At 39.8% G+C, this 22,944-nt stretch overlaps 1 protein-coding gene and 1 long non-coding RNA gene across 3 annotated transcripts in view; one reads left to right on the top strand and one right to left on the bottom strand.

Annotated features, from left to right (window-relative positions):
* Positions 1 to 22,944, top strand: part of LOC134357431 (uncharacterized) — a 91,181-nt gene that overhangs the window by 33,635 nt on the left and 34,602 nt on the right. The gene's annotated exons all lie outside the window — the stretch shown is intronic.
* The window catches only part of mtap (methylthioadenosine phosphorylase), a 206,951-nt gene continuing 196,009 nt past the window's right edge, over positions 12,003 to 22,944 (bottom strand). Inside the window, exons 8-10 of one of the 2 annotated variants that reach the window (XR_010020623.1) lie at positions 22,108 to 22,189; positions 17,362 to 17,507; positions 12,003 to 12,820 (exon numbers count right to left, since the gene is read on the bottom strand). Coding sequence is in view for 1 of the 2 variants with exons in the window: in XM_063069001.1 (XP_062925071.1) it covers positions 22,151 to 22,189 (39 nt within the window). In the remaining variant the exon portion in view is untranslated. Of the gene's footprint in view, positions 12,821 to 12,883; positions 17,508 to 22,107; positions 22,190 to 22,944 lie in introns of those variants that run through there. The other variant, XM_063069001.1, reaches the window with a different exon arrangement.

Below are 22,944 nucleotides of genomic sequence, written 5' to 3' on the forward strand. Positions count from 1 at the left end.
TACACTGTTATCTACTCAGTAGTTACCTTAAAGTTTGAACAGACCTATAAACCATTAGTTATTTTCCTTTCATAAACCATGTTGACCATTATTATTTTCTGATTGCTCTGCAAAGACTTCATTGACAGTAGATCACAATATTTTCCCCATTACTAAAGTCTAACCAGTCTGTAACTGCTGTATTCTCTCGCCTTCATTTCTTAAAAATGGCAGTGTTTTATTTGCCACTTTCCAATTTGTGGAAGTAGGTCAAGAATCTGTGGAATTTTGGGAGCCAACAACCACTACAACCACTGCATCCACAGACTCCATCATCAAAACCTCAGAATGCAGTCATCTGATCTTTAGAGATTTGTTGGCCTTCAGCTGATTAAATTCTGCATTAATTATCTGCACAGATGCTAATTCTTTTAGTTGATTATTCACTGTTGTTCTTAACCAATAATTGGATATTTCTTCAGTGCCTTCTTCTATGAAAAACAAAAAAAGAGTATTTGTTTAATTTATAAACAAGAGAAAATCTGCAGATGCTGGAAATCCAAGCAACACACACAAAGTGCCGGAGGAACTCAGCAGGCCAGGCAGCATCTATGGAAAAAAGTACAGTCGACATTTCAGACTGAGACCCTTCTGGCAGGTCTGGAGATAAAAAGATGAGGAGTAAATTTAAAAGGTGGTGGGAGGGGAGAGAGAAACACAAGGTGACAGGTGAAACTGGGAAGGGGAGGGGTGAAGTGAAGAGCTGGGAAGTTGATTGGTGAAAGAGATACAGGGCTAGAGAAGGGGGCATCTAATAGAAGAGGACAGAAAGCCATGGAAGAAAGAAAAGGCAGGGAGGAGCACCAGAGGGAGGCAATGGGCTGGGAAGGAGATAAGGTGAGAGAGGGAAAAAAGGATAGGGATTGGGGAAAGGGGTATGGCATTACCGGAAATTCAAGGACATTCGATATTCATGCTGTCACGTTGGAGGCTACCCAGAGGGAATATAAGATGTTGTTCCTCCAACCTGATTGTGGCCTCATTGCAACAGTAGAGGAGGCCATGAACAGACATATCAGAATGGGAATGGGAAGTGGAATTAAAATGGGTGGCCACTGGGAGGTCCCACTTCTTTGGAGCAAAAGGTGTAGCCATGGGCACTCAAATGAGTCCCAGCTGTGCCTGCCTTTTTGTTGGCTACTTGGAACAGTCTGTGTTCCAAGCCTGCACTGGTGGCCAGCCCCCACTTTTACTATGCTATATCAACAACTGTATTGGTGCTGCTTCCTGCACCTCTTTCCCCTTTCGCGGTCTCTCTGTGTCTCTCTGGAGACAGGTTATCTTCTGATGTCTATTATAAACACAAGAACTCTCACAGCTACCTGGACTATACCTCTTCCCACCCTATTACTTGTAAAAATGCCATCCCCTTCTCTCAATTCCTCCATCTAAGCTGCATCTGCTCTCAGGATGAGGCTTTTCATTACAGAACGAAAGAAATGTCCCTCTTTTTCAAAGCCTCCACTATCAACACTGCCCTCAACCATATCTGTTCCATTTCACGTACATCTGTTCTCACCCCATCCTGCTGCCACACAACCAGGGATGAGGTTCCTCTTGCCATCACCTATCAACCCACCAGCCACCGCGTCCAGCACATAATTCTCCTCAACTTCCGCCATCTCCAACGGGATCCCACCACCAAGGATATCTTTCTTGTCCCCCCGATTTCTGTTTACTGCAGGGATCGCTCCCTATGCAAATACCATATCCATTCGTCCCTCCCCGCTGATCTCCCTACTGGCACTTATCCTTGCAAGCGGAACAAGTACTACACCTCCACCCTCACTACCATCAGGGCCCCAAACGGTCTTTCCAGGTGAGGTGACACTTCACCTGTGGGTCTGTTGGGGTCATATACTGTGTCCGGTGCTCCCAGTATGGCCTCCTGTATATTGGTGAGACCTGACATAGATTGGGAGACTGCTTCGCCAAGCACCAGTGCTCTGTCGGCCAGAAAAAGCGGGAGCTCCCAGTGGCCACCCATTTTAATTCCACTTCCCATTCCCATATGTCTATCCATGATCTTCTCCACAGTCATGATGAGGCCACGCTCAGGCTGGAGGAACGACATCTTATATTCCGTCTGGGTAGCCTCCAATTTGATGGCATGAATGTCAATTTCTCTAACTTTCAGTAATGCCCCGCCCCTTTCACCATTCCGCATTCCCTTTTCCCGCTTTCACCTTATCTCCTTGCCTGCCCATTGCATCCCTCTGGTGCTCCTCCCCTCTTTTCTTTCTTCCATGTCCTTTTGTCCTCTCCTATTGGGGTCCCCCTTCTCCAGCCCTGTATCCCTTTCACTGACCAATTTCCCAGCTCTTTACTTCATCTCTCTCCTTCCTGGTTTCACCTATCATCTTGTGTTTCTCACTCCTCTCCCCTACCTTTTAAATCTACTCCTTTGTCTTTTTCTCTCCAGTCCTGCTGAAGGGTCTCGGCCTGAAACATCCTGGGCTCCTGGGCTCCCATCTTTTTCCCGTCAGTTAGCTTTATGTTTTAGAGTTACAAATGTAACACATACCAGGGAAGATGATGAAGGAAAGGCTGTAGAAGTTGTCGGTGTGGACTTTAGCAAGGTCTTTGACAAAGTCTCGTGTGAGAGGCTGGTCCAGAAGGTTCAGTCACTTGACATTCATGATGAAGTAGTAAATCGGATTGAACATTGGCCTAGTCAATGGTAGTTTGCCTCCCTGGTGCCAGGGTCCGGGATGTTTCTGATTGCGTCCAAGGGATCCAGGAGTGGGAGGGAGAGGAGCCAGAGGTCGTGGTACATATAGGTACCAATGACATAGGTTGGAAAAGGGGAGAGGTCCTGAAAGAAGAATACAGGGAGTTAGGAAGGGAGTTGAGAAAAGGACCGCAAAGGTAGTAATCTCCGGATTACTTCCTGTGCTGCGCGACAGAGAGAGTAGGAATGCAATGAGATGTGGGATAAATGCGTGGCTGAGGGATTGGAGCAGGGGGCAGGCATTCATGTTTTTGGATCACTGGGACCACTATTGGTGCAGGGGTAACCTGTACAAAGGGGACGGGTTGCACTTGAATCGTAGGGGGATGAATATCCTGGTGGGGAGATTTGCGAGGGCTACTGAGGTGACTTTAAACTAGAATGGTTGGGGGGAGGGAATCAAATTAAGGAGACTAGGAGAGGGGAGGTTGATGTAGGGAAAAAGGAAGAAAAAGATAACAAAGTTGTTTGCTCTATTAAGGATAAACAGAGAGTGGGAGGTGGATAGTTTCTTAAATGCATCTGTTTTAATGCTAGGAGCATTGTAAGAAAGGTGGATGAGCTTAGAGCATGGATTGATACCTGGAAATATGATGTTGTAGCTAATAGTGAAACGTGGTTGCAGGAGGGGTGTGATTGGCAACTAAATATTCCAGGATTTTGTTGCTTCAGGTGTGATAGAATAGGAGGGGCAAGAGGGGGAGGTATTACATTGCTTGTCAGAGAATATATAACAGCAGTGCTGTGGCAGGATAGATTAGTGGACTTGTCTAGGGAGGCTATTTGGGAGGAATTGAGGAATAGGAAAGGTGTTGTGATGCTTATTGGGGTGTATTATAGACCACCTAATTGGGGACCAAGAACTGGAGGAGCAAATTTGTGAGGAGATAGCAGATATTTGTAGTAAGCACAAGGTTGTGATTGTGGGAGATTTTAATTTTCCACACGTAGACTGGGAAGCCCATTCTGTAAAAGGGCTGGATGGTTTGGAGTTTGTCAAATGTGTGTAAGATAGTTTTTTGGAGCAATACGTAGAGGTACCAACTAGAGAAGGGGCAGTGCTGGATCTCCTGTTAGGGAATGAGATAGGTCAGGTGACGGAGGTACTGTTGGGGAGCACTTCGGGTCAAGTGATCACAATACCATTAGTTTCAGTGTAATTATGGAGAAGGATAGAACTGGACCTAGGATTGAGATTTTTGATTGGAGAAAGGCTAACTTTCAGAAGATGCGAAAGGATTTAGAAGGAGTGGATTGGGACAGTTTGTTTTATGGGAAGGATGTAATAGAGAAATGGAAGTCATTTAAAGGTGAAATTTTGAGGGTTCAGAATCTTTATGTTCCTGTTAGGTTGAAAGGAAAGGTTAAAAGTTTGAGAGAGCCATGGTTTTCCAGGGATATTGGAAACTTGGTTTGGAAAAAGAGAGGGATCTTCAATAAATATAGGCAGCTTGGAGTTAATGAGGTACTCGAGAAATATAAAGAATGTAAAAAGAATCTTAAGAAAGAAATTAGAAAAGCTAAAAAAAGATACAAGGCTGCTTTGGCAAGTAGGGTGAAAATAAATCCGAAGGGTTTCTACAGTTATGTTAGTGACAAAAGGATAGTGAGGGATAAAATTGATCCCTAGGAGAATCAGAGTGGACAGCTATGTGCGGAGCCAAAAGAAATGGGGCAGATTTTGAACAATTTCTTTTCTTCAGTATTCACTAAGGAGAAGGATATTGAATTGTGTAAGGTAAAGGAAACAAGAAGGGTAGTTATGGAAAGTATGACAATTAAAGAAGAGGAAGTACTAGCACTTTTAAGGAATATAAAAGTGGATAAGTCTCTGGGTCTGGACAAGATATTCCCTAGGACCTTGAGGGAAGTTAGTGTAGAAATATTTCAAATGTCATTAGAAACGGGGATGGTGCCGGAGGATTGGCATATTGCTCATGTGGTTCCATTGTTTAAAAAGGGTTCTAAGAGTAAACGTGGCAATTATCGGCCTGTGAGTTTGACGTCAGTGGTGGGTAAATTGATGAAAAGTATTCTTAGAGATGGTATATATAATTATCTGGATAGACAGTCAGATTAGGACCAGTCAACATGAATTTGTGCGTGGAAGGTCATGTTTGACAAATCTTATTGAATTTTTTGATGAGGTTGCTAGGAAAGTTGATGAGGGTAAAGCGGTGGATGTTGTCTATATGGACTTCAGTAAGGCCTTTGACAAGGTTCCACATGGAAGGTTAGTTAGGAAGGTTCAATCATTAGGTATTAATATGGAAGTAGTAAAATGGATTCAGCAGTGGCTAGATGGGAGATGCCAGACAGTAGTGGTGGATAACTGTGTGTCAGATTGGAGGACGGTGTGAAGTGGTGTGCCTCAGGGATCTGTACTGGGTCCAGTGTTGTTTGTCATATACATTAATGATCTGGATGATGGGGTGGTAAATTGGATTAGTAAGTATGCAGATGATACTAAGACAGGTGGTGTTGTGGATGATGAGGTAGGTTTTCAAAGCTTGCAGAGAGATTTAGGCCAGTTAGAAGAGTGGGCTGAAAGATGGCAGATGGAGTTTAATGCTGAAAAATGTGAGGTGCTACATTTTGGTAGGACTAATCAAAATAGGACATACATGGTAAATGGTAGGGCATTGAAGAATGCAGTAGAACAGAGGGATCTAGGAATAATGATGCATAGTTCCCTGAAGGTGGAATCTCATGTGGATAGGGTGGTGAAGAAAGCTTTTGGTATGCTGGCCTTTATTAATCAGAGCACTGAGTATAGGAGTTGGGATGTAACGTTTAAATTGTATAGGGCATTGGTAAGGCCAAATTTGGAGTATTGTGTACAGTTCTGGTCACCGAACTATAGGAAAGATGTCAATAAAATTGAGCGAGTACAGAGGAGGTTTACTAAGATGTTGCCTGGGTTTCACCTCCTAAGTTACAGAGAAAAGTTGAACAAGTTAGGTCTTTATTCTTTGGAGCATAGAAGGTTGACGGGGGACTTGATAGAGGTGTTTAAAATTATGAAGAGGATTGATAGAGTTGACGTGGATAGGCTTTTTCCATTGAGAGTGGGGAAGATTCAAATAAGAGGCCATGATTTGAGAGTTAAAGGGCAAAAGTTTAGGGGTAACATGAAGGGGAACTTCTTTACTCAGAGAGTGGTAGCTGTGTGGAATGAGCTTCCAGCAGAAGTGGCTGAAGCAGGTTCGATGTTGTCGCTTAAAGTTAAATTGGATAGATATATGGACAGGAAAGGAATGGAGGGTTATGGGCTGAGTGCGGGTCGGTGGGACTAGGTGAGAGTAAGAGTTCGGCACAGACTAGAAGGGCTGAGATGGCCTGTTTCCGTGCTGTAATTGTTAAATGGTTATATGGTTATATAGTCAGAGAAGCTGGAGAGTGGTAGAAGATGGTTGCCTCTCCAAGTGGAGGCTTGAGATTAGTACTGTGCCACAGGGATTGGTGTTGGGTCTGTTGTTCTTCATCATCTATATCAATGATCTGAATGATATTGTGGAAAACTGGATCAGCAGATTTGCAGATGACACCAAGAATGGTGGCATAGTGGACAGCGACAAAGGTAATCAAAGTTTGCAATAGGATATAAAACAGCAGGAAATATGGGCTCAGAAATGGCAGATGGAATTTAATGCAAGTGTGGGTTGTTGCATTTTGGGAGAACAAACTGGAGTAGGACTTACACAGTGAATAGTAGGGCACTGAGAAGTCTGGTGGAACGAAAGGATCTGGGAATACAAGGTCCATAATTCCCTGGAGGTGGTGTCACAGGTAGATAGGGTCATAAAGAGAGCTTTTAAATTTACTCATCCTTTTTTCTCCAGTAATGTTGAAGGGTTTCGGCCCGAAACGTGGACTGTACTCTTTTCCATAGACGCTGCCTGCTGAGTTCCTCCAGCATTTTGTGTGTGTTGCTTTAATTTATGTGTAGTTTTCTTATTTCCAATATAATTTTTCCTTTTTTGAACTGTAAGGGACCTATATTAACTTCTGTCATCAGTTCATTTTCATTTCCAATTTACTCATATCTACAGAACCTTTTTATTCCTCTACTTTCCCCTTTCTAATGATTTTCTTTTGCGGAATTCTGTAAGGTTATAAGATTTTTCATTTAATAGTCTTTAATTTCTCTCACTAGCCACTGTGGGCCCAATCACTCTGTTGGGGTTTTGTGCCTCGAAGTGATATGTTTCTTGTAAACTACGGATTAATCCATTAAATGTTGGCCTGTTTACTGTCATACTCTTTAATGCGCTGTCCTAATATACTTTAGCAAACCCATAGGATGAGAATATCACAGAAATAAAACAACATTTATTGATCATCCCTGTCAGGTAAAAGCCAGTAACATTAATGAATCTGGAGCCCAATGAAGCCAGACAGGACAAACACATTGGGCTTCCTTATCTGAAAGGTATTAGAAAACCAAATAGGTTTTTGTAGTCTTGCATGGAAGTATTTATGGAGGCTAATTTTTCTTAAAAAAAAAGGATTTGCTTAATTAATTGAACTCAAATTCTCAATTCAAAGTTGTGTTGTTGGATCGATGTTCCAGAAATCTAGCGGTTTGTCCAGTATGCTTTAGTAAACCTCATTTGAAAATGGAAGGCTAGACTTGATCTTGTTGCAGATGGCCTTTGTGCGGGTGTTAGTCAAGTCTGAGGGTAGTGGTGAGTTGCACATTTCTCACATATGGAGTTTTGCAGGCACTGCTATTTTTTTTTTTAGGTGTAGTCATTTTCTCCTGCCTCCTTTTGAACTACTATTGTATCTTTTATCTCATGGACTCCTGAAATTTGTTCAGAGTAGCAACTTGGCTGATGGAGAGGGAAGTAATGAATAAGAATCTGTAATCTGGAAAGGAGTGATTAAAGGAACAGAGCCAGTTGATCCTAAACAAGATGTGTGTGTGTTGGGGGTGGGGGAAGGATTCTGAAATAAGTAGAGTAACCAAACTGGAAAGGAAAAAAGAGGTGAAGCAACTGTAAGTAGATGAAGCTGAGCACAATTACAGAAATGCCAAAATGAATGAAGAGTGGTGGAAGATTTGTGACAGGAAAGATACAGGATGAGAAAAGCTGAAAGTTGAGAACTTCCAGAAATGGGAATGTACTGGTGAGGAAAAGGTGACTTGGACATGAGAAGATTGACATATTTTCGTAACAACCAAGAAGTTTAAATAAAGTGATCAGTATTATGCAAGATGTGAACTGTGAATGAGATAGAAAAAATAAAAATGGAGGAAGCTGAGAAATTTAATAAATTTCTGATAAATAAGCTGATAAAGTTTAATAAAATCATACTAAAGCCATTTGTACTGTCATATAAAATACTGAAGACAAATTAGTCCTCTTAGCTAATGGAACATCACTCTGTTGAATGGAAATACAGTTGGGACATGTTCACTGACTGCTGTTTTCAGTAGCGGTAATGTCATGTGATTCAATAATATTTTATGGCTTATTAGCATAAAGGAGTTGTGAACTCAATATTGCTCTCATGCTCAGATCTTCCCCTTGAGATGATGAAGCTTCATTGATGACAGAAAACAAGAGCTGTTCCATAGGTTGTGGGGCCATTTCAATGCTGTGGCAAGTGAAGTTGAGTAAACTTTGGCTCAGGAGCGTGAAGGTTGATGGGCAGTAACTGTTTTCAGACCTGGTGGTGTGAGACCCTGCTGATGAATGCTGCTTTCCCGTGACAATGCTTCGTATAGACGTGCTCAGTGATGGGGAAGGCTTTACCCATTTTAGGACTGGGCCGTATCCACTACTCTTTGTAGGATTCAACAGAAAGATTGAAATAGTGTCTTTTGAAAAGATGAGTCCAGTCCAGGAACTCCATATTTGTAAACAAATTACTGCAGATGCTGGAAATACTAAAGAACAGAAATAGTTAATGTTTCATGTTGATAAAGGATTTCTGTTTTCACAAATGCCGAGCATTTCCAGCCTTTGTTTTTTATTAAAGGTAAGCAAACATTACCAAGTAGTTTATCTTGGCAAAGTTTGCTTATCTTTAAGTAAACATGAATTCATGATAAATTTTTATCATGATTCATAATAAATTTTCAACACTGTACAGGTTATGAACACCTGAATGATGTATGGCCCATACATACAAATGAGAGGTTGGGAGATCAGTGACATGGATTTGCTGGCTGCTGCAGGTTTACAGGCATCTTCTGATTTGAGGGAACTCAGTTGACAGCCACATTTCTGACTTGGGAATTGTTCGTGTTATGAACATTTCACAGGAACAGAATCTGCCATAACCAAACCTGGAGAGGACTTGTACTGAACAATACATATACATACTAGAACAATATTTTAAAGGTGTAAGAATATTTTACTGATTTTTTTCTGTTCTGTTTTCACTGAACACCACTTCATTTCATTTACAAACGGAAGTTGGGCATTCTGAGTAACTGAGTCAGCAATGGCCTTGGCAAAGTCCACAACCGTATCTGGTGCTTGACTGCAACACCATTACAATTTAATTATCACCTGCTGACTTTTTATTTATCCTTTTTGACTAATTGTTTAGCTGTCATTATCTTGCAGGATTTCTGACAGCTCTGTTCAGAAAATTATCTCTTAAATATGGAGTAACTTTCACATTGCAAGGCAACTATCAAGCCTGTATATATAAGAAGGGATACTACTTTATTATCACAATGCAAGTGGTAAAGGACTTTGATTATTTATTTTAGCTTTCCTCATTATTTATTTCAGCGACATTCAGAAAACAACTTGTGACTTGAACTTAACTTTAAAGTGAATGTTGTGTTTGCCAACCCATTCAAACGGCATCAGGAACTATTGCTAGATCATGCTGAGAGGGCAAAGGTTTAAAGGTTAAACGTAAATTTTGAGGTCTACACATTAAAATATATATTTAGTGCTATTTCATGGACACATCTCAGGGGAAAATGATTTTAAAATTGATTTTCCAATTTTTTTTCCCCACAAAGTTTTTTGGTACTAGGGAAAATATGGAACATGAACCCAAGAGATTTTTGCAAATCCTGGAAATCCAGAGCAATACACACAAGATTCTGGAGGAACTCAGCAGGTCAAGCCACATCTATGGAAAGGAATAAAGAGTCAATGTTTTGGGCTGAGACCCTTTATTAGGACTGGGGAAATGGAATGACTTCGTTACGTACCTAGTAAAGCTTGAAACTGGCAGCGGGGCCACCTGGAGGGTTTCCTATCTAAATTTTAACTTTTTCAAATCCATTTGCCCAAATACCAATGAATTGAAATTACATTCTTTCAATAATATCCATTATGTTAATGTTGGATTTGCAATGAAGGTGGTGTGATACAACAGTTAAGGCAGGACCATTGGTTTATGAACAGCACCATAAAACTCCAATGTATAACATGACAGTAAATATAAGAATCTAGATCTTAACAGTGTCATTAGTATAGCAACAAGTGCAGAACAGAAAGTAACACCACCAGCATGGTGGACAGGGAAGCAATTGCTAACAGTCAATGAGGCTACAGATCATGGTTTAACAGTAGACGGAAAGTCGATAACTGTGTCAGTGAAAGGTACATAGGAGCACAATATGATATGTCGGATATACAATATGTAGAATTAGCTTGTAGTTTTGTAGTGTCCTGAACATTAAATGTATCAAAGATCTTTAAGATGCTACTCCATGCATTAGTTGCACTTCATGTCAATTAATCTTCAATTGCTAATGGACTAATGACTAACATTAAGTTCTTCAGTGCAAACCGGATTAAGTGCTTCAGAGAAGATTTTGCAGATTGCAGTGTTTAATTGGAAAATAAACTCAGTTTTATGGACAGAGATGAGATGACCCATATCAGGCACCATCTTGGGGACTAAGCCTCCCAATTGCTTTATGAGCATATTCTGTAGAAACATTCTGATAAGGTGCAAAATGTTGGCAGGGTAAAGAAATTTAGATGCTATTATGGGAGTAGAGGAAGAACACAGGACTAAATAAATCATAAAATGGAACTGCCAAAAGCAATTTGACTGCTTTCCAAAACAATTAATAATCAATCAAACTATTGAAAAACCTTTACAATTTAAGTAATTGATAAAACATTAAAAATGTTAATAAACATTTATTTTACCCCCCTTGTGGCTGTTCTCTAGTGGATTCAATGGAGAATTCCCTATGCCAGGTGTATCAAGGTGCAGGCTCTCTAAGCAGGTCCTTGGTGAGGTATTAGCTGTGACTTTGCATTCTTCTACTCTGAAATGTATGTGAACAATGAGAAGTCTGGAACTTCAGTCTTTGTGCATGTAGGTGCAACAATCCTGGACTTTCTGGCACTTGCAGAGAGAAATATAAGGAATGGGGAATCAGCTTACTACTTCACTTCACTGTCCTTGCAACTCTCTGTCCCTCATCCTCTCATTTCACTGTTTCTTAGTGACATTGTTTTTTAGATTTCACATGTACTCTAATAGCACTACCCTTGACTATTTTAGAGTACATTATCACATATCTTTGTGCTCCCTTTGGAAATGCTGACTCTCAAGATGATATAGTAAACTAAAGTCCTATCTTACCAAATAGAACAACTGGATATTGTCACATTTTATCAGTGCACAAGGTGCCATTTTCTTTGTTACAATCGCGATCACACTCCCAAAAGCACTTAATTGAGTTAAAATTAGTGGAACATTTCAAGTCTTTTTTATTTCTAATTCCCTTTGGAATAATCAAAAATGTTCTGCTTCGACATGCAGTGAAGATCAGTTACTGTCTTCAGTGCCTGCTACATACTCCATTTCTTATTCTCTGACTCATTCCATTCCAAATGTCCCCATCAGGCTCGAACAGATCATTCCTAATTAATGCTGTTGAGATTCCGATCCAATATACTTTCTATCAATATATATTTCTAAGACTGCCTAGTTCCACCTGTCTTCACTCTTTACTCAGTTACTCTGGGTTTTTTTCTTATACTTAGGAAAAAGCCTTTCTGACCACACACTCTCAACCAAAACATTGTTGTATTACCTTCACTGACACCATGTTCCATTTATGTATCACCCCTGGTTCCTGGTCCAAGAATGCCTGATTATAAACCTCAACTTGCTCTGCGTTGTCTCTGTTTTTTTCGGGTACCTCCTTCACTAGTATCTCCAAATCAGGCCTTTTGCTTTCATCACTCCAGCATTTGGAGGCCTATGCCATCTGCTGCTTCCAAGCTCTGAAATCATCTCCTTGACTTTCTCCTCTTTCTTCTCTTTTAAAACTTAACCTTCTTGACCAAATTTCTGTTTGCCTATTTTAATTTGTCCTTAGTCAAACTTTGTCTGATAATGTTCTGGTGAAACACTTTGAAGTTTGTGAAGAGATGCATAAAAACAAACATGCAAGAGACTCTGCAGGTGCTGGAAATCCACAGCAACACACAAAATGCTGGAGGAGCTCAGGTCAGGCAGCATCTAACAAAAACGAGCTGATGATTTGCATTTCTCTCTGCAAATAATAAAATAGCTTGTGGCTCCTGAGAAGGAAATGTGGTTTGTTTTACTTTGAAAAAGTTTGAAACTTCATTGAGTTATTTCACGTGAAAGACTTGTAACCTGGCAAAGCTGCAGACTGCCATTGAGAATTTATTGGAGAACCACATATCATACAATGCTAGTTTTACAGCTGGTTGTGAATGTGCACAGTATATCCCTGAATCCTGGTGCTAGTCACTAAAGATACACAAAGACAGTTCATGGCATTACTTGCCTGTTGCAGGGTGTTAGTGGGAGCTTCGAATTCACAATTTACATTTAATTTTAAAATTCTTTTCCTTCTAATACTTCTTTCTCTGTGATTTACAGGGAACACAATAAACAACAAGATGCCCTCTTAAAAATGCAAAAATGATGCTTATTGATACATCTGTCAAACTTGAAAGTAATTAAGTTCCTTGATGACTTTTGAATAGACCTGCAATATGTAGGATTTCAATCAGAATGGAGGTAAATGTTCCTCTGATCACCGTGTTTAGCATTGCATGAATCTCTTCATGGCTTCTGGAAAAATGGAGCAAAAGAGAGGAAATAAATGCAGCAAAAGTTTTTCAGATTAGAAAATAAACTCTGATGTAAATTGAAGATGACAATGATCTTTAAACATTTATTTTTCCATGGCTTAAGTGTACAGCAGAAGTTGTAACAGAAGGAGTTTATCCATACAAGCAAAACAAAGCAAGTAATAGATCAAGGCTGATAAAAATACCACACACATTAATGTCTTATATTAAGAACAATTCCAAAAACTGCAGTCAGTCAATCACTCCTTTGTTAAATCTTTCAAAGTTACTTAATCAATCTCATTCCCACCCTACTCACCCAATCAAACCCCTAGGCCTGAAAATATTTCAGTGGGATTGGTGTTGGTTGCAATACATATTATCAATTTGTATGAAAGAGTAGGTCGAAGAATTAGCATGTTGACAGATGACATCAGCAGACATCAGAAGGTTGTCTAAGATTATAGCAGGACCTAGATTAATTGTGAAAGTGAGCGAATGCATGGCAAATGGAATTTAACTCAGACAAGTGTGAAATGATGCCTTTTGGGAAAAGCCAGAGAGGAGTACAATAAATAACTGGGGAGTCTTATAGAGCAGAGAATCCTAGGAGTGCAAGTACATAGTTCCCTGAAAGAGGTAGCACAGACCGACAAAGTGGTGAAGGAGGCAAATGGCTAACATGGACGGAGTATTGAGTACAACGAAGGCCTCCTTTGGTTGGGGTCACCATGGATATTGCATCCTAGCTGTCTACGTGATACCAGGGCAGTATAATATCCAAACTGATGAATACAACGGAATGGCAGAGACCGATAAAGCTTGGTACCAGTGGCGTTATAGAAATTGCCAGTTCAGTGTTTCATTCAATGTAGGACTGCCTTACGGACTCCAGCTCTGGAGTCTTCCTCCGGGTTTACTCCCGAAGCCTTCCCCAAGAGTGGGTATAGCCACAAGGTAGTGGAGGTTTGAGATCAGAGTTTTCATTCTCCTTAATGAGTTGCTAACATGGCCGACATTAAGTAAAAGTGTTGGAATATCCTGTTACATTTGTATTGGATGTTAGTGAGGCCACAGCTGGAATACTGTATGCATTTGGTTCGATAGCGTGGAGGAGTATGGATAAAGTAAAACAGAGAAGTGTGGATAAAGAAAAAGCAAAAGATAAAAAAAAGTAAGAGTGCAGTGAAGAAAAGTCAGTGCAAGGGTAAAAGATTACAAGATTTTAAAAGCACAATGATGTAAGGGCACTTTATTTGAATGCCCATAGTATTCAAAACAAGGTCAGTGAACTTGTGGCACAGATCAGTAAAAAGGGATATGATTTAGTGGCCATTACAGAGTCGAGGTTGTAGAGTGGAGAGGATTGAGAATTAAATATCCAAGGATATCATAGATAATACGGAAGGATAGACAGAAAGGTAAGGGAGGTGGGGTAGCGCTCTTAATTAAAGATGAGTTCAGGGCAATAGTGAGAGACGATATAAGATCTAAGGAGCAGAATGTTGAATCCATCAGGGTAGAGATTAGGAATAGTAAAGGGAAAAAAATCACTGGTGTGAGTTGTTTATCAGCCACCAAATAATAACATTACAGTGGCAGGGGCAATAGACAGAGAAATATCTGAGGCACTTAAGAATGTAGCAGCAGTTATAATGGGGGGCTTTAACTTGCACATAGATTGGGTGAATCAAGTTGGTCGAGGCAGTCTTGAGGAGTACTTCATAGAATGCATCCGTGATGGCTTTCTTGAACAGCATGTTACTGAACCTACAAGAGAATGTGTATCTTAGATATGGTCCTGTGCAATGAGACAGGTAAAATTAGTGATCTTGTAGTTAGGGATCCTCTTGGAAAGTGTAATCACATTAGGGTTGAATTTCTCATACGAATAGACGATGCAATAATTCGATCTAAAATCAGTATATCATGCCTAAAAAATGGAGACTACAATGGGATGAGGCAGGATTTGGCTCGTGTAGACTGGGAACACAGGCTATATGGTGGGACGGTTGAGGAACAGTGGGAGACTTTCAAAGAGATTTATTATGGTGCTCAACGAAAGTACATCCCAGTTAAAAGCAAGGACAATAAGAGTGGGGAGAGCCAGCCTTGGATAACTAAGGAAGTAAAAGAAGGCATCAAACTAAAAGCTCATACATACAAAGTTGCCAAGAGTAGTGGGAAAATGGAAGATTGGGAAACCTTAAAAAGCAACAAAAAAAGCACTAAGTGAGCAAGAAAGAAAGGGAAGCTAGATATTGAAAATAAACTATCACAAAATATAAAAGCGGATAGTAAAAGTTTTAATAATTATATTAAGTGGAAAAGGGTGCCTAAAGTGAACATAGGTCCCTTGGAGGACGAGAAGGGGGAATTGATAATGGGTTATGAGAAAATGACAGAAGCTTTGAATGACTATTTTGTGTTGGTCTTCACGGTGGAGGACATGTCTAATATGCCAAAGTGAGATGTTATGGATGCGATGGAAGGTGAGGACCTCGATGCAATAGCTATCGCTAAAGAGGTAGTGCTGAGCAAAGAAGATAGGTAAGTCCCCTGGTCCTGATGGAATGCTTTCCAGGGTACTGAAAGAAATGGCAGAAGTTATATAGTAGAGGATTTAGTGATAATTTACAAAAAATTCTCTGGACTTTGGGCAGGTCCCGGCGGATTGGAAGACGATGAATGTCACACCACTGTTCAAAAAAGGATGTAGACAAAAGGCAGTTAAAAGGCCAGTTAGTTAAAATCTGTAGTTGGGAAAATGCTTAAAGCTATAATTAAAGAAGAAATAGCGAGGCATCTGGAAAGAAATGGATCCATCAGGCAGATGCAACATGGATTCAGCAAAGGCAGGTCCTGTTTGACAAACTTACTGGAGTACTTTGAGGATATAACAAGGGCAGTGGATAGAGGGGAACAGATGAATGTTATTTAGTTGAATTTCTAGAAGGCATCCGATAAGGTGCCGCATAAAAGACTTATCCATAAGATAAGGATGCATAGAGTTGGGATACATGGGTGTTACTCTGGTTGGCAATCCGTGGTGAGTGGTGTGCCACAGGGGTTGGTGCTGGGCCTACAACTGTTCACGATATACATTAACAATCTGGAAGAGGGGACCGAGTGTAGTGCATCTAAGTTTGCTGATGATACTAATTGAGTGGAAAAGCAAATTGCACAGAGTCTGCAGAGAGGTACAGAAAGGTTAAATGAGTGGGCAAGGGTCTGGCAGATGGAGTACGATATTGGTAAATGCGAGGTCACCCACTTTGGAAGGAAAAAGTAAAGAGCAGATTATTATTTAAATAGTAAAAGATGGCAGCATCCTGCTGTGCAGAGGGGCTTGGGAGTGCTTGTGTATGAATCACAAAAGGTTGGTTTGCAGGTGTAGCAGACTATCAAGAAGGCAAATGGAATGTTGGCCTTCATTGCTAAAGGCATTGAATTTAAGAGCAGGGAGGTTATGCGGTAACTGTACAGGCTACTGGTGAGACCACACCTGGAGTACTGTGTGCAATTCTGGTCTCTTTATTTGAGGAAGGATATACTGGCTTTGGAGAGGGGGTTAGACTATGAGGAGAAATTAAATTGCCGGGGACTGTACTCACTGGAATTCAGAAGAATGAGAGGAGATCTTATAGAAACATATAAAATTATAAAAGGGATAAATAAGATAGAGGCAGGAAAGTTGTTTCCACTGGTAGGTGACACTAGAACTAAGGGACCTAGCCTCAACATTTGAGGAGTAGATTTAGGACAGATGAGGAGGAACTGCTTTTTCCAGAGAGTGGTGAATCTGTGGAATTCTCTGCCCAATGAAGCAGTGGAGGCTACCTCAATGAATATATTTAAGACAAGGTTGGTTAGAATTTTGCATAGTAGGGGAATTAAGGGTTATGGGGTAAAGGCAGGTAGTTGGAAATGAGCCCATGGCCAGATCAGCCGTGATCTTATTGAATGGTGGAGCAGGCTCAACGGGCCAAAGGGCCAACTCCTGCTCCTATTTTATTTCTGGTCCCTACCTATAAAAACGATGGCATTACACTGGAAAAGGTGTAGAAAATATTGTCAAGAATTTTGCTGGGACTAATGGGCTTGAGTCATGCAGGGACTGGATAGGTAGAGACAGTAAAAGCAAGAGATTCTGAAGATGCCGGAAATCCAGAGTAACACATACAAAATGCTGGACGAGCTCAGCAGGTCAGGCACAGTCTGTGGAAAGGAATAGTACGTCGACTGTTTATTCCTTTCTATAGATGCTGCCTGACCTGCTGAGTTCTTGATTCTTTCTATATCCTTCTTAAACATGCATAAATGTAGTTTTTCTTGCTTCCACCACCTTCTCAGGCAACAGTCTAGATCCTCTTAGCTTGCTGAGTTAAAATCCTCATCTCCATTTCAAATTAACACCAAATTTATGCTCGATAATACTAAAGGAAACTTGGGATTCAAAGGTAAAATCAGGTAAAAGATCTACGTTTCCTGGTGTCACTGAACACAGCCTATGGATTCACTTTCAAGGACTCAACAACTCACGTTTTCAGTTATTTATTGATTGACTGATTGATTGATTGATTGCCTTTGCAGAGTTTGTTTTCTTTTGCACATTGGTTGCTTGCCAGTCCTAGTTTGTGTGTCATTTTCATTGATTCTATTGCATTTCTTTGTTCTTCTGTGAATGCCTGCAAGAAAATGAATCTCAAAAGTAGTATTTGGTGACGTATACATACATAAAATTTACTTTACATTTTGATGAGAGATTGTGACCAGGGAATTGAAAGTTATCAAAGATGTATATCGATAACATTGTACATACTCCTTAGCTGTAATTTATAAGAAAAAAATACATTACTAAATCCCCCAAGCCATCAGACTCCTCAATAGTCAGAGTCTACACTGACACCTACATCATTTATTATATATTGTAATTTGTCCTCTACTGTGCCTATTGTCTTGTTTATTAATTATTGTACTGCCCTGCACTGTTTTGTGCACTTTACTGCAGTCCTGTGTAGGTCTGTAGTCTAGTGCAGTTCTTATGTTGTTTTATGTAGTCTAGTGTAGCCTTGTGCTCTCTCACATAGTCTAGTGTAGTTTTGTGTTGTTTCTTGTAGCACCAGGGTCCTGGAGGAACGTTGTTTTGTTTTTACTGTGTACTGTACCAGCAGTTTATGGTCGAAATGACAATAAACTTGACTTGATTTGACTGGATATGTGTTTAGTAATTACTAAACAAAAAATAGAAGCAACTTATGATAGCTGTTGGAAGTTAACAAATTCTGGAGACACGAGAAATTAGCATTTTGTGTCTAGATCCTCACACAAGCTTTACTTTAGCTGGTTGCATTTTACATTACTGCCGCTCTCCGCCACATCACATTAATTATTTCCCAATTTACTTTTTTAGTTTAATATTGTGATATCCTTCTATGGGGATCTGTTTCTTTCCTGTTTACTGCACCTGTATTTCATGTGTTTTCAGCTTTCAAAGATCAGCATACAGATTCACTTGCAAACTTACTTCTCAACAATTTCCTCCAAATATCTGACATCCCGTGAGACCTAGTGTTCACTCTCACTGGCAGTTGTGTCTGCAGATATCCTGTGGTGCACCGATGCCCTGGGAGATGGGCAGATAGTGAAAGACTGCACCATGCTAGAGACAAATAGCCCAGTCTAGGGTGCAGATGATCAGCAATCAAGCTAGCAGATTGTTTCTAGCATTTTAGTTAGTTAATTATCCAATCTCAGATTTACCTTGAATCCAGTTTGGGGTTTAGCCTTTTTTTGAAGTCCAGATCTAATACTTTTTACTTAGGATGTGGCTTTTACAATCAACTGATATAGGAGGAAATGGACTGTTACTAAGCAGATTCCACCAATAGTAGGTGAAATTGATCCATAACAGTGGAAAACAATAGGAATAAGTGACTGATACCATTTCAACAGGTTAGAAAATTGATGGTCTGTTTCTTATCATCCTCAACTTAATGTAAAGCAGTCAACTTTTCTCACCTGCTGACCGATAACAAAACTGCCCTGTGGTGTAGGTCAGGGAACGATAAGTTGGAACATGTTTTACAACACAACAAAAGGACAAACTGATTAGAGGAAGTGATTTTAGAACTTTTTTTAAATTTAGAGTTTCTGTTTAATAATGCGGTCCCTAAAGGGGGGGGGGTCACAACAACAGTAGCTTAACTCCTAAAATCTAGATCAAGTAATTCATGTGAACAGTTTGTGGTGTGAATTTGAAAGGACTGATCGTTTACTTATTATTGTAATTTAGAATGGGCTGAAAAAGAAACTCATCTAACTTGCATTTCATGTACAATAATCAAATCAATTATCAAGAGTATATTTGAAAATTACTGGTAAAATAGGTTTTGGCAGTAATTGACAAATAGAAAATTTGGCCTTGCCATTAAGATGTCAGAAAACCACGTGCTGTCATTTAGTATTGTTGTGCAATATATCTGTGGACCCTTACCGTGGTGAACAATACCCAATGCAGACTAAAGGGTCTCATCATACTCTCACCATTACCGAACGTGACGAAGGCCCGTCACTGATTACGGACGGCACATGACACACTCAGTAAAACACTCAAAGGGTCATCCACACACATTATTCCCCTCTGTTATTGTGGTGAGTGCACGCATCACAATAAATCAACAGTCACAATTTTACACTCATCCCCAGCAGAAACACACTTTGTCACAGTTTAACTATCTCAGGTCAATTTATTCACATTCATCTTTTCAATAAGTGTTTGCCGAAGTGTCATGATAATCTGATGTCTCTCTCTTCCACAGTCACTGGGTCTGAAACAGAGCTGCTGCATAGAGCTGTCTTATATAGAGGCAGCAGCAACCTGCACCGGTGTGCTGATGGTGGAGGATACCATCTTTAACTGGGTCAAGGATTTTGTTACCTAATTACTCATCTTGTGGTAAAGTTTTGGGGTTTATTTAAGTTATTTAAACGGGAATGGTAAATCCTATAATGAGGTATATGTGTTAATTGTGAGAACTGGCAGTAGAGTTTCAGATTGTGTGAAATGGAAGATAATTGAGTTAATTAGCTTTTGGTTGGTCTAGGGGGCGGGGCTTAGCAGTTATAAGCCTCGGGTTACCAAGGCTTTGGGTTTTTTTTGTTTAGTCTGAGGGTGGCTGTTAACCAGACAGGTGACAATTGCAAGCTGTATATATATTGTTTTTTTTCATTTTTCTTGTTTTGATGTGGACGTCCAAGTTTTTGTTTTTCCACTATTTTTGTAAATAAAAGCACCTCAATCTATTTTTTGCAACTCAAGCCATCTTGTTATTTTTCTTAGACAGTTGACCCACAGGTTTTGTGACACCAATCTATATTGGTAATATAGGTATTGGACAAAGTTTGATGTTAAAGCAAAACTGGTTTTTTATCTTCAATTCTCAGAGTTTTGTTGGGAAAGTTCTGTTTGCTCCCAGGTGAGCCCCAACTAGGAAACATAGTGCCTTGAAAAAATATCCAGTCACCCACCACAATTTTCACATTTTACTGTTTCATTTTCTAAATTTAAAATATATTGAAGTAGGATTTTTAAAATTTTATCTACAATACACATCATGTCAAATCAAAGAAAAATTCTAAAGCCTGTCAACAATTTACTAAAAATTAAAAGCCAAAATTGTGAGGCTGAAAAGGTATTCATCCCCTTTGTAATTACTACACTGACTTTCCTCAGATGCAATACTATATATTACCTTATCAACTCCCCCAATTTATTGATGTAGAAAATTGGAAGGTCGCCTAATTTCAATGAATTCAGAAGAAAAATTATCCCCCTCTCTGCAAGGTCCAAAAGTATGGTAGATATTCAACAGACCAAACCAAAATGAAGACAAAAGAGCATTCAAGACAAGTCAGGTAAATGATAATGAAGAAGCACAAATCTGTGTAAGGGTACCAGACCATCTCAAAGGCACTGAACATACCTTGGAGCTCAGTGCAGTCCATCGTGAAAAAGTGGAAAAAATATGAAATTACCGTCACACTGCTTAGGTCATGTAGACTTGTAAACTTAGTCGACGGAGAAGAGTGGCACAGTAACAGAAGTTACTGTGACACCAACAGTCATTCTGAGTGAGTGGCAGGTGAGGGTATTAATGGAATAGTGACAAGGAAGAAGCCCTGGCTGACAAAAAAGCACATCCTTGCTCGTAAAGACTTTGGTAAGTGTCACTTAGAAGGTGGTGTACAGATGCAGAAGAAGGTTTTGTGGTCGGATGAGACTAAAGTGGAACTTTTTGGGCTCAACACTAAGTGGTACATGTGGCATAAATCTAATACTGTACATCAGCCAGGTAACATCATCCTTACTGTACAGTATGGTGGAAGCAGCATCATGCTAAGGAGATGCTTTTCAACAGCACAGACAGGAAATTTGGTCAGGATTGATGGGAAGATGAATGCCACTAAAAACAGAGATCTTGGATAAAAACTGATAGCCTCTGCCAAAAAGCTTAAACTGTGAGGAAGCTTTGTGAGGCAGGACCACAATCCAAAGCACACTGCCAGAGCAACCATGGAGTGGCTTCAAATTAAGAAAATTGATGTCCTTGAGTGGCCCAGCTGAGTCTTGGCCTTAAACTGATTGAACATCTCAGGCAAGACCTCAAGACTGCTGTTCATTGCCACTTCCAAATTTGCAAGGAGGAATGGGTAAATCTTGCTCCATCACACTGTGTTTAGCTAATAGAGACTTGTCCAGAAAGCCTATTGGCTGTAACAGCTGTGAGAGGTAGTTCAACTAAGTTCTGAACGAAGGCGAATGGAGACTTTTGAACAGCTGACATATCAGTTTTTGAATTTTTAGTTATTCATGCTTTACAATTTTCCTTGTTTTTTTGGCACAACTGTGAAAAAAGGAGCATGTGATTCACAAATAAAAATTCTCAGTTGAATTTATGAAAATCTCTGATTGTAATAATTTATCTGAACGAAGAATTTGGGGGCTAAATACTCTTACAGGACACTGTAACTAGAGCACATATGAAACTGCACCATGTTGACTCCACTCTGACTCTTTTTCCCCTCTAAAAGGTTATTAACTTCATCAATCCTCATTAAAAATTGATTCTACTTCATCCACATTTGCTAACCTTCTGTCCACTTGCAGTGACAATATTGCAACAATATTGCAACTACTAGCAGATGAACTCTAGTTCTGATGTCCAGATATTTTATTAATGTAACATCAAACAGGAAGATTGGAGTGAAATATATCACCAGGGTTACCAACTATTCTTGAGCAATGGGACTTTCTTCAGTCACTGGAGTTTCAATGCTTTGGCAGCATAACTGATGCTTCTTGAGCAGCCTAGAAATCAAAGATGATGCCCATTAAAACACATTCTTTGAACTGAATGATAGCACAATTGTCTAATATCGTAACTGCAATCAGAGGGAACATTGAACTTTACTGGGAACAGATATGTACATTATTGCATCTTCCTACATAATTGATTAGGATGTGTATCATGTGGTTAATCCTACCCTGCTAAATTTCTGTGTTGGTGGTAACTGAAAATTACACTAGTCCTTTGTATCCTGGAAAAGACCACAGTGTTAGCACGAAACCTGCCAATGGTTTTTGGACCACTGTCAGGTGAGAGTAAAATTATATTGATAAAATTAAAGCTGTATTTTGGAAGATCAGTCACGAGTTAGTGAAAACTGAAAGAGCTATGTTCCTCATTCTGCCTCTATTTATTCTGTCCTTCTATTCTAACAGAGCAAAAGCAGATTCTGGGTCACTTTAACATTACAAATCAGGACAGATGAGTGAATTTAATTGCTTAGGTTCTGAGGCTGAGAAGAGCATTCAGTTCTGCATTTCAAATTGTTCATTTTAACAAGCAACACCAAGAACTGCTCAAAGTCGATGGGGTAATTGCAGAAACCCAACTGCAGTTCTTATAAGAAGGTCTACCAGGAAATAGCAGTGAGTTCAGAAGTTCAAGTAAGTTTTTAAAATAAGATGATGAAAAACTATTCCTTCATGCACAGCTGATTATTAAAAAGTTCAGTTCCTTTTTTATGTAGGCAAAATAGCAGATATTATAGACAAATATT

Source organism: Mobula hypostoma, chromosome 16, assembly GCF_963921235.1.
Source record: "Mobula hypostoma chromosome 16, sMobHyp1.1, whole genome shotgun sequence".
Taxonomy (NCBI): Eukaryota; Metazoa; Chordata; class Chondrichthyes; order Myliobatiformes; family Myliobatidae; genus Mobula; species Mobula hypostoma.